The 12,500-nt window shown below is 39.4% G+C and overlaps 1 protein-coding gene across 1 annotated transcript in view; it reads right to left on the bottom strand.

The window, feature by feature from the left end:
- Positions 1–1,887: 1,887 nt before the first annotated feature.
- LOC135106984 (uncharacterized) overlaps positions 1,888–12,500 on the bottom strand; it is a 146,320-nt gene continuing 135,707 nt past the window's right edge. The window contains exon 9 of the mRNA XM_064016475.1: positions 1,888–2,073. Within this exon, the coding sequence (XP_063872545.1) occupies positions 2,036–2,073 (38 nt within the window). The 3' untranslated portion in view covers positions 1,888–2,035. The remainder of the gene's footprint in view (positions 2,074–12,500) is intronic.

The raw sequence follows: 12,500 nt of genomic DNA, 5'->3' as shown, positions 1-12,500 counted from the left end.
GTGTTGGTGGGAATGGTCTATGTGGGGATCGAAGTTGTTTTGTTTCTTCTCTCTCTCTCTCTCTCTCTCTCCCTCTCTCTCTCTCTCTCTCTCTCTCATCTCTCTCTCTCTCTCTCTCTCTCTCTCTCTGACTTTACATATCGCCACAGAAAAAAGTATTTCCTTTCACATTCGTTTTCTGATATTTTGCCTAACTTTTTTTTCTCTCTTCGTGAATTTATACATCTCTAAAGAAAAGAGAAAAAAAAAACAGTATTTCCTCTACACTCGCTTTCCCCATTTCCTCACCACAATATCCAGGAATGAATGCATCAGAGACACAATACAAGTACATTGGTTTGGGGGACACAGCTATGTAGAGATGTAAGACAGGGGGGGGTGGTGCAAGCATATCAAGAGGAGAGACACGAGGAGCAGTAAGTTGGGAATAGGATACTCGAGATTGATATAGCCGGCAGATAAAAGAGAGGAACGATTAAGAGAAGGATTTATGTGTGCAGTGAAAGAAGACATGCTTGTAATGGGAGTGACTGAGGAAAATGCAGAAGATCGAGCTCGTCGGGAAAAAGTTGATCCATTGTGGCAAACCCTAACAGGAGCAACCAAAAATAAGATGAACTACAAGAAAATTATTGAGGGAGTGAAAATTTTCGATTAGACTAGCCGGCACATTAGATAAATTTAGAAGTTCTGATGAAAAAGGAAAAAAAAAGAAAAAAAAAAAAGAAAATAAAAGAGAAAATAACAACATAAAGACACACCAAAACACGTGAATTAATATAACAAAAATAAGTACAACAAAACTTTCCTATTCGATACCACACGAGATAATAAGAAAAGCGAATCATATCGAACGAATTTACACGATCTTTTTATTTACTTATTTATTTATTTATCATTATTTTATTTTATTTTATTTCATTTTATTTCATTTATTTTGTTACGGGACGCAGTGTTGGTTCCATTCCCAAGTGGAAGTGTATAGGTGCAGAACTGTGTCCACCAGTCAAGTTATGTGGAGTGGTGATGGTGGTGCCTTGAAATGCTGACGCCAAGATTCCGCAGTGGTTAAGGTGATGATATAATGATCATGATAATGGTGCGGGGTGATAAGGGTGAGAACAATGTGTGGACAATGTTCATAATGAGAGAAGGGGATGAAAGGGAAAAGAGCACTGTAGATGAGCAATTATGTGTCTGTATGCGTGTGTATATGTGCATGCGTGCGTAGGAAAGGGGTGGATATGAGGGATGAAGGAGTGTGGTGTATATTTCTTTTGTTAGACGTATTTATATTCTATTTTCTGTCACATATGTTATCATTACTGCTGCCACTCTTCTGTTACTACTACCAAAGCTGCGACAGCCACCACCACCGCCACCACTGCCACCAACTACACCACAAACACAGTACACGAAACAAAAACCAAACCAAACAAAACAAAAGGCAAACTCCAAAAATTTCGCACGAATCAACAAAATATACAATAACTTCCTTTTGTCGGTTTGAAACATTTTTACCTACCTCGTATCCTCTCTCTCTCTCTCTCTCTCTCTCTCTCCTCTCTCTCTCTCTCTCTCTGGTCCATGCAGTATTCTGAAACACTTCTGATCGTATCCCGACTATTTTCAAAAGGCTCTAGTTGAAGTTAGATTTTTTCAAAAGTGTTTTTACGATTCTAGTGACTGATGAAAAAACTTCTACATTATTACCAGGAAAAACAGTCTTGAGAACCCGGCTAATCACCTCTGTGGCCTTTGAAAAATAGTCGTGGTGAGAGAGAAGAGCATTTCTGCATACAAGCCTCACTAAATCTCGGTCTCTCTCTCTTACGTACCTTTCTGCCCACCACCGTCCGTCGCCACCACTTGAATATGGTACTCTGGTGTGGTCTCGCGGTCCAGACAACACAGGGCGGTCCGTACCAGGCCTGTCTCAGGGTGCACGGCAAAGATGGCCTCGCCCGTGCGTTCGTCAATCACGTTCTTCTCGATGGAGTAAGTAAGCTTGGCGTTGGTTCCTTCAGTGGCGTCGTCAGCGTCCCAGGCAGAGGACGACAGCCACCGACAAATCTGCAGAAGAGAAAGAAAAGGAGATGATTTGGTGAAGGTGAGAGGGTAAATGGGGAGGAATGAATACGTAGAACTATAGAAGTAATACAAAGAAATACAAAGGAACTCCAAACGACAAGAAACCCTGAGGCCCCTTACTAGCCTGTCTAGGTAACTATTCTACGCTAACTATTAGTGAGAAAAAAAAAGGATAGTACTGAATAGAGACAGCATAGTCATCGAGGAGGAGGAGGAGGAGGAGGAGGAGGGAGGAGGAGAAGGAGGAAGAGGAAGAGGAGAAGGAGAAAGAAAAAAGACGAGGACGAGGACAAAGGACGACGAGAACTATGGAAGAAAAAGAAGAAGAAGAAGAAGAAGAAGAAGAAGAAAATGAGGAAGACTGAATAGAGACAGCATAGTCATCGAGGAGGAGGAGGAGGAGAAGGAGAAAGAAAAAGACGAGGACGAGGACAAAGACGACGAGAACTATGGAAGAAGAAGAAGAAGAAGAAGAAGAAGAAGAAGAAGAAGAAGAAGAAGAAGAAGAAGAAGAAGAAGAAGAAGAAGAAGAAGAAGAAGAAGAAGAAGAAGAAGAAGAAGAAGAAGAAGAAAATGAAGAAGACTGAATAGAGACAGCATAGTCCAACGAGGAGGAGGAGCAGGAGGAGGAGGAGGAGGAGGGAAGAAAAAGACGAGGACGAGGACAAAGACGACGAGAACTATGGAAGAAAAAGAAGAAGAAGAAGAAGAAGAAGAAGAAGAAGAAGAAGAAGAAGAAGAAGAAGAAGAAGAAGAAGAAAAAAAGAGAAAAGAATATATGAATAAACAAATAAATAAATACAGAAAGAAAGAAAGAAAAATAGTATGATGAAAGAAAACCTATAAATAACAAAGAAAAGAAAGGAGGAGGAGGAGGAGGAGGAGGAGGAGGAGGAGGAGGAGGAGGAGGAGGAGGAGGAGGAGGAGGAACCGCACAGGAAGGGAAAAAATGACAGAAAATGTGAAAATATGAAGAGTAGAGAGACCACCGCATAGAACCCACGGGAGACACTCACTGCGACGAGGAGGAGGAGCGCCAAAGGAACGAGAGAGAGCAGGATGAGGGAAAGGTGAGGTAGATGGCTCGGCTGAGGAAAGAGGACGGGGAGAGCCAGGGAGAGGTAGGGAGGGAGGGAAGGAGGGAAAGAAAGAAGCAGTGAGGCAGGAAGGGTCGGCGACACCTCCTAAAAATGTGCAAGGGAAGAAGGAAGAAAGGGTAGGAATGAGGAAGGAAGGAAGGAAGGAAGGAAGGAAGGAAGGAAGGAAGGAAGGAAGGGTGAGGACAGAGGCGAGACAAGACCGGGCGAGATTTGATGCGGAAAGAGAAGAAAGTAGAAAAAAGAAAGGTAAGGTAAATAGTAAAAAGGTGGGGGAAAAGGACTGTTGACATCCCTTCTTCAAATATTATATAAAAGATGAGTGAAATTTAAATATCACTCGAAACAAGAAATTTCACGTGAAAAATGTAAAAGAATAATAAAGGAGTGAGAATAAAACTAGCATTGAATCTTGTCTTTAAATAAAAAAAAAAAAAAAAAAAAAAATATATATATATATATATATATATATATATATATATATATATATATATATATATATATATATATATATATATATATATATATATATAATATATATATATATATATATATATATATATATACTCGTATATATAATGTACTATGTACTTCTACCCGATATCACTTCTTCCAATAAAAGAGAAAAATGTGTTATGATACCGCATAAGGAAAGATAACATAATTGTACAACAGAAATTGACTTTTCTTTTTTATGTGATGCAGTCAGTTGGTCTCCTTATATAAGGAATATAAATAAGAAATCATTGTCAGGGTAACACATTTCTACATTGAGCAAGAGTAATATAGGGTGCAAACAGCCTATCGGTTCCCCTATACATATAAAGAATAAGAAATATATATCAGATTAAATCAGTAAGTATAAGAGAATCGTCGATTACTGCCAGGCGTGTGAGATAAATTTCCTTGAGTTTTCTTTACTGTGTGTGAGTGAGGGCGTTGGTGGAGGGCACAAAAAAAAAAAAAAAAGACCCAAAGGAAACACAAAGGAGTAACAAAAAAAAAAAAACAGACCTATTGTCCCTCCAGAGGCTGTCACTGATAAACAGCACTAACAAATCAAAAGTAGGAGATTTAAGATAGTAAGGAAGAGGTTTCTTGCCCACCCACAATTCCTTTCTTGTCTACCACGAGGGAACACATATAAAAAGAGCACACAGAGGCAGACCTATTGCTCCTCATGAGGTTATCACTGATAGGCACCCTCGAATCTAAAGTAAAAGATGTAAGATAGTAAAAACGAAGACTTCAACCCAACTACCATTTTCTTTACGCCTTCCATGACCACCAAAAACATAATCTTTACCAACACTTGCTTTAATCTTTCCTGCATCGTGTTTTATTCAATGTTTATATAAATTTGACGTGAGGTATTGCGAAATGGCTTTCCCCTGGGGAGCCGTGGATCAGTTTCTTTATAAGCCCTGCGTGGCCTCGATGCAAATCTCGTGTTTTCTTTGCTAAGCGCGTGACGAAAGTTTGTTTGCTAGGCGTAACTTTAGTTTTGTGGAAGTAAACTACAACGGGTAAAGGGGAAAGGGTGCCCCACACACACACACACACACACACACACACACACACACACACACACACACACACACACACACACGGACATTTTTATTTTTACTTTTTTTTTCATTTATTTTCTCTATCTATCCTTATTTATTTATTTATTTATTTATTTGTTTACTGATTTATCAAATTTCAGTGTGGAATGTGGGTTTGCGAACACCAAGAACGCTGAAAAGTTTTTAACGCAAATATTCAAACAGCAACTTTAAATAAACGAACCATGAATATATATTGGATACGCAACACACACACACACACACACACACACACACACACACACACACACACACACACACACACACATACTTGAACGTTTTTTTTACCTTGTTTCTTTTATTTTTCTATCGGATCCCGTATTTATTTGTTTATTTATTTGTTTGTTTGTGTAATTTATTTATTTCACTGTGGAATGCGGACGGACACACACAAACATACACACATACACACAAATGCAAACAAGCAATTTTTAAATGAATGAAGAAATCACAGTAATAAATAAATGGAGTAATAAAAAAAAATGGAGAGATAAATATAGATAAAAATAAATAGAGAAAATATCATATATCTCATTTCTGATAGAAAAAAATAAATAAACAAACAGACAGACAAACATACAATCAAACACTTTCCTCTTGAGCCGGCGCTACATTTCCGATATGTAAATAAAAATCCAGAATCTATCAATTTTGTTAGAAAACCGGAGAAAAAAAAAGATATCGAGATGAACGAAAAAAAGAAAAATTGAAAAATTCCTAGTACAATATAAAACAGAGGGAGAAAAAAAAAGAAGAAGACGGAATAGGTAATGATAAAAAAAAGTACTGAGGGTGAAGATAATGATAAAACTAGAACCCTTTTTTTCGTTCTTTATTTCAGTAACATTCTTCCTTTCCCTATAATTCCTCTTTACTACATCTTCCTCCTCTTACTCGTACCTACTACACACACTCTTCTTTTTATCTTTCCTTTCACTCCTTCCTCATGTCCATCTTTCTTTCCCTAGCTCATCTTTCACCTTCTTTCCCATCCCCTTCACTAACAATAATAATAATAATAATAATAATAATAATAATAATAATAATAATAATAATAATGATAACAATAATAATAATAATAATAATAATAACAATAATAATAACAATAATAGTAATAATAATAATAACAATAATAAAATCGAGCAACACAAAAATCCCACCGTCTGAAAGGTGACATCGGCTTATCGTTTCCTCCCCAGCAGTTCAATCCCGTCATCTTTTCCTCTTTCCATTCTCCATTTTTACATCCCCTCTCGCCAATAAATCTCTCTCTCTCTCTCTCTCTCTCTCTCTCTCTCTCTCTCTCTCTCTCTCTCTCTCTCTCTCTCTCTCTCTCTCTCTACATTCAGCCGCTTAACAACATAGGGAGCGTTTTGGTTGGGGAGCATATGAAAAGACTGGAACTAGCCCTATATGCATACATTTCCATTTATCATCACATTAACAAACACCCCCACTGCACCTAAGTCCGTGGGGTTCCAGGGGCGAGAGGAGCAGCCCTCACACATCCAAAGCGTCAGCAGCGCGGCATATCCTGCTCTGCTTCAAGGGCAAACAGGGAGGCGCAGCAGAATAGGCCTGCCCCTGTTCCTGCTTCTGACCTTCACCAGCTAATCGGACTAGCAAGGGAAGACCGTCCCCTCCAGATGTGTGTGTTTTGTGTGTTTTGTGTGTGTGTGTGTGTGTGTGTGTGTGTGTGTGTGTGTGTGTGTGTGTGTGTGTGTGTGTGTGTGTGTGTGTGTGTGTGTGTGTGTGTGTGTGTGTGTGTGTGTGTGTGTGTGTGTGTGTGTGTGTGTGTGTGTGTGTGTGTGTGTGTGTGTGTGTGTCTTTGGGACAGCTACCAGTTTTCTACCAAGACTTTATACTGACTCTTATTATCATCCTTTTTCTTTCCAGCTACCAACTGCCAACTACCTACCGCAAGAGTTAATATTACATTTAATCTGTCATCCATTTCGCTACTAATCTCTGGAACTCTTTATTCCCGTTTTTCTCCTTGGAAAGAATATCAAGACAAAATTACATACACTAAATGGTTCGAATTACTCCATCACTCGTTTTAGTCCAGAAAAAAAAATAGCGCTTTTCAAATCAACATAAAAACGTGATAAAGAGTAGTGAGAGGAGGAAATAGATTTAGCGTCAGAGATGCCTTAAAGTTATACTGCACTTTATTGAGCTTTATGAGATGTCACGATAATAAGAACCCTAAGCCAACTCAAAAGTTACGTACGGAAGCTGACATGGTTGTTATAATTAGTGGCAGTGCATCTGCTGCTGAATACTGAATACTCCCAAGGGCTGCTGGTAACATTACACAACTTATTTGTTTGGGGAGAAATTGCGTGATTTGCGCTCTTCGATGTAAATCCACTGACGAATTTCCACCTTGAATTTTGAGATTTAGACACCTCTTCACTTGCCGGTCTGCTAGTGTTCCCCGAAGATGTGACAAGTAATGTACAAGAGATGTCATGATGCGGCTGTGTTCTCAAGGGTAAAGTGTTTATAAATAACACATGATTGGTCACTAGACACTTTTCAAATTTTGGATTATTCTTCTTTGATTTTAATTCACAGTGATCGGCACCTTCATAATAATAAGCAAGTCGTTTAATATTATAACTACAAAGCACATGACCATTTTTTTTTTTTCCCGAGAACAGCGAAAGGTAAAGAGAAGCAAAGAACATAAGAGCGAGTGCAGTGAAACGCTACCGTAACTTCCTGTACTTCTTAATTAACATGAATAACTATGAAAATGCTCACACAGACTAACAGTCTCTCTCTCTCTCTCTCTCTCTCTCTCTCTCTCTCTCTCTCTCTCTCTCTCTCTCTCTCTCTCCCAAGCCTCTCAGAATTGCATCGTCAGCTAGGAATTCAAGTTTCAAAGGTGTTTTATCTCGACTCATCCTCAGGTTACCGAGGAAGCACCGAGGAAGTGATGCTGTGGTGAAACACAATACGTAAATACGATTCCTTTACGAACGATATGATTTGTGTGTGTGTGTGTGTGTGTGTGTGTGTGTGTGTGTGTGTGTGTGTGTGTGTCAGAAGCACGATATACAAGTAGTTCGGCTTGTATTTATGTATAATTATGTCTCTGTCTGTCTGTCTGTCTGTCCCTCAATCAGCGTCTCTCTCTCTCTCTCTCTCTCTCTCTCTCTCTCTCTCTCTCTCTCTCTCTCTCTCTCTCTCTCTCTAGCTCTCATAAACCTCAAGTTCCACACCACACAACCTTCAACTTCCAAAACAAAATAATGAACAACTTAACATACCCAATCATTCTCACACTCACTGGCGAATCAAACCAAGAAATAAAGGAAACAAGATCATCATCCTCAGCAGAAAACATCCCACCCTTGACTCTATTACTACTACTACTACTACTACAACTACTACTACTACTACTACTACTACTCCTACTACTACTACTACTACTACTACTACTACTACTACTACTGCTACTACTACAACTACCCTCTCCCGAGCCATTCAAAGTCTAATGTCCCTGTTCGATGTTCCACAGGCTACCTTTCTCACCATAACGTGCTGACGATAAGGAGATTAGGACACGGCTGGAGAGTTCTGGGCAGGGACTCCCAGCGGCATAAGATGATATTTTCGAGTGACCTCCATACAGTGTAATGCCCAGGAATAATGGCGCATGTCAGATGAACGTAATAAAAAAAAAAAGTAGACATGATGAAGAGGAGTAAAAGAGAGGAAATAGTGAGTATGCTTTATTTATTTCTTAGTGTGTGTGTGTGTGTGTGTGTGTGTGTGTGTGTGTGTGTGTGTGTGTGTGTGTATCCTGCCCAAAACACATCATCATCATAATATCATCAATCACTTCGTTATTTTTTTTCGTTTTTTTTCTCTCTAGCATTGTAATCAGCGCAGCAATCAGAGTTAATAGGATCCTGTCTTTTTCCTCACACGTAATTTTGCTTAACAGATAATGATGCACGTGGGAAGACGAAGAGGAAGAGCGTGGGAAGATGGAAGGAATAGGTTGGCAATCCACCTTCAGTATTCTCTCTCTCTCTCTCTCTCTCTCTCTCTCTCTCTCTCTCTCTCTCTCTCTCTCTCTCTCTCTCACGTGAAAAATAGTACATGAAATTACATAAAACAAACAGCAACAATAACACCACTACCATCACCACCACCGCCAGTAATAATAATAACTTTAATAATAATGATAATAATAATGATAATAATAATAATAATAATAATAATAATAATAATAATAATAATAATAATAATAGATAATAATAATAACAGCAAGAAAAACAAGTCTTCGTCGATTTGAAGCATTTTACTTTTTTTTTTTCTCTCTCTCTCTCTCTCTCTCTCTCTCTCTCTCTCTCTCTCTCTCTCTCTCTCTCTCTCTCTCTCTCTCTCCCTCGTCACCATCTCATTTGCATTTACCTTGATGCTTAACTACCTACTCATGCATACTGATGTTGCTCTATTAGAAAAGGCTCGGCAATTGGACATAATAAGCATCAGTACAGGTTGGCTCTCATTGCCTCATTAAATACGATACATCAAATTCAGAAGTTGCGTTGCTGGGAGAATTCCGCAGGCAGAGTCTCGCTTTTTATAATGCAATAAGGCTGGTGAAAGGTCAAGAGTATCGAGGTGAGGTTATGCTGAAGGAAAGTATTCAGTACTTTAGTATATGTTTAGAGACACAGACACGTAGAAATACTTAAACATGCAGAGACGTTCACTTGTTAATATTTCATGGTATCAGTTTTAACTATTTTTTTTTTACGTTTTCTTTCTCGTCTAATCTTTTTTCTCCTTTTCCTTCCATTCGTGTTCTCCATCCTTTTCCTTCCTCCTCCTCCTAATCCTTTCCGCCTCCTCCTCCTCCTCCTCCTCCTCCTCTCATTTAATATAATGTATCTGTAAAGTTTCTCTCTTTGCCTTTCATTGTTTCCATTAACTTTCGCTTCCTTATTTTCTCCCTCCATTTCTTTCCAGCTCGATTGGTATTGAAAAGACTAAGAAGTTATGCTCGCATCTTGCTGTATTGAGCTGTGTTGCTTGTGTGTGTGTGTGTGTGTGTGTGTGTGTGTGTGTGTGTGTGTCTAACTGCAGTTTATTATTCTTAGTGATGACGTCATTGTAAGGCACCATTTTATGTATGTATGTACGTATGCTATGTAGTGCATGCGCGCGCGCACACACACACGCGCACACGCGCACGCACACACACACACACACACACACACACACACACACACACACACACACACACACACACACACACACGAATTTATGCATGATCGTCCATACACAAAACAGCACACACACACACACACACACACACACACACACACACACACACACACACACACACACACACACACACACACACACGCACACATACACACACACACACGCACGTTCACAATCATATTATCATACAGATGAGCCTGTGATTTAAACGACTGGGTCAGAAACACACTCAAAACCACGAGGCAGGAGTTTGTGTGTATACATACCGAGCAAACGCCCGCTAACCAGTATCTGTTCCCTCGCTGCACGCACCCAGCCAACACTATTAGCATGAGGAGAATGTGTGGATGTATGTATATATTTTGGCATTTCTCTGTTTTTATTCTTTACTTTTTGTTTCCCTTGTCTCATTTTTTTGGGGAAGTGCACAAGAAGCGGGTTGTTTCTGTTTGTTTGCTTATTTATTTATTTATTTCGCCTTAAACCATAAACAAAATATTCGTTTATTTATTTACTTTTGCCCATAGCTGGTCTCTCAGTGCATACAAAAAAATCCACATGGTGATAATAATGATTTTGATGATGATGATGATGATGATGATGATGATGATGATGATGACGATGATGATGATGGTGATGGTGATGATGTGAATACAACAGCACAGCAACACACAAGCAAACACAAATTATATACATGAGGATAATAAGAACAAAGACGACTTTAAAATGTGCGTAATGTTACAACTTACATGAAAGTTACGGACTATACACGAAATTTGAAAATATGTACTTTAAAAATCACACCATTTTTTTGGGGGAGGGTGGGGGGCGGTTCGTGGAATTACTGTTTGCATCGACGTGAAAGCGATCAAGGTGAAAATAAAATAGAAACAAAGATAAAATATAAGTCGATACACACACACACACACACACACACACACACACACACACACACACACATTAACAACATATCTGCTTCATTTAATTCTTTATTATGCAGTTCTGTTTAGCTGTCTGTGTGAGTGACTGACAGTGGGCGTGTGTGTCTTTTTCCACACGTCTGTTCATCTCTCTCTCTCTCTCTCTCTCTCTCTCTCTCTCTCTCTCTCTCTCTCTCTCTCTCTCTCTCTCTCTCTCTCTCTCTCTCTGTGTGTGTGTGTGTGTGTGTGTGTGTGTGTGTGTGTGAGAGAGAGAGAGAGAGAGAGAGAGAGAGAGAGAGAGAGAGAGAGAGAGAGAGAGAGAGAGAGAGAGAGAGAGAGAGAGAGAGAGAGAGAGAGAGAGAGAGAATGGGCATGTGTTTCTTTTTCTCTTGCACAGATGTGTTCGGTTATACTCCCTTACTCCTCTCCCCCCCCCTCTCTCTCTCTCTCTCTCTCTCTCTCTCTCTCTCTCTCTCTCTCTCTCTCTCTCTCTCTCTCTCTCTCTCTCTCTCTCTCTACGTGCCTACTGCATGAAAATAACTAAAATAATTAACTCTTATGGAAAGGAACTGAACACCACCAACATAGCCTCTTCCTCCTCCTCCTCTTCCTTTTCCTCCTCCTCCTCCTATTCCTCCTCCTCCTCCTCCTCCTTCTCCTCCTATTCCTTCTACTTCTCCTCCTCCTCCTCCTCCTCCGGCGTTCCTCAAGGCTCTGTATTAGGACCAGTACTCTTCATAATGTACATAAATGATATTGATGAAGGGATAAACTGCAAAATAAGTAAATTTGCAGACGACACCAAAATAACAAGTAGAGTTACGTCTGTGTCACAATGGCAGGAACTGCAGTGTGACCTCAATAAACTAACAAGCTGGGCAGAAAAATGGCAGATGAGATTCAATATAGAAAAGTGCAAAATTCTACATATCGGAAGCAACAATGTTCAGGCGAGATATGTAATGAATAACATGCCACTGTCAAGTGCTGATAAAGGAAAAGATCTTGGTGTCGTTGTGTCAAACGACCTAAAGCCGAGTCAACACTGCACAGAAACAGTAAAGACGGCAAATAAATTAGTAGGGTTCATTGGAAGAACCTTTGAATTTAAATCAGAAAAGGTTATACTTGCCTTATATAACTCACTGGTGCGCCCTCATCTAGAATACTGTGTACAGTTCTGGTCACCATACTACAAAAAAGACATTGAAAAACTAGAAAAGATACAGCGCAGAGTCACAAAGATGATTCCAAGATTGCGCAATAAGCCGTATGAGGAACGACTGGAAGAACTAAACCTATTTAGTTTAACAAAGCGCAGGATAAGAGGAGACCTAATTGAAGTGTTCAAAATTTTCAAAGGATATAGTAACATTGATGCACATAATTATTTTACCATTGATCATTCTAACCTAACAAGAAATAATGGATTCAAGATTATACCCAAACGTTTTAAATCCCACGAGGCCAAACATTTCTTCTTTAATCGTATAGTAAATATATGGAATAAACTTCCTGCCGAAATTGTAAACAGC

Source organism: Scylla paramamosain, chromosome 2, assembly GCF_035594125.1.
Source record: "Scylla paramamosain isolate STU-SP2022 chromosome 2, ASM3559412v1, whole genome shotgun sequence".
Lineage (NCBI taxonomy): Eukaryota > Metazoa > Arthropoda > Malacostraca > Decapoda > Portunidae > Scylla > Scylla paramamosain.
Note: the sequence above shows the minus strand (reverse complement) of the source record. Positions and strands in the feature narration are given on the sequence as shown.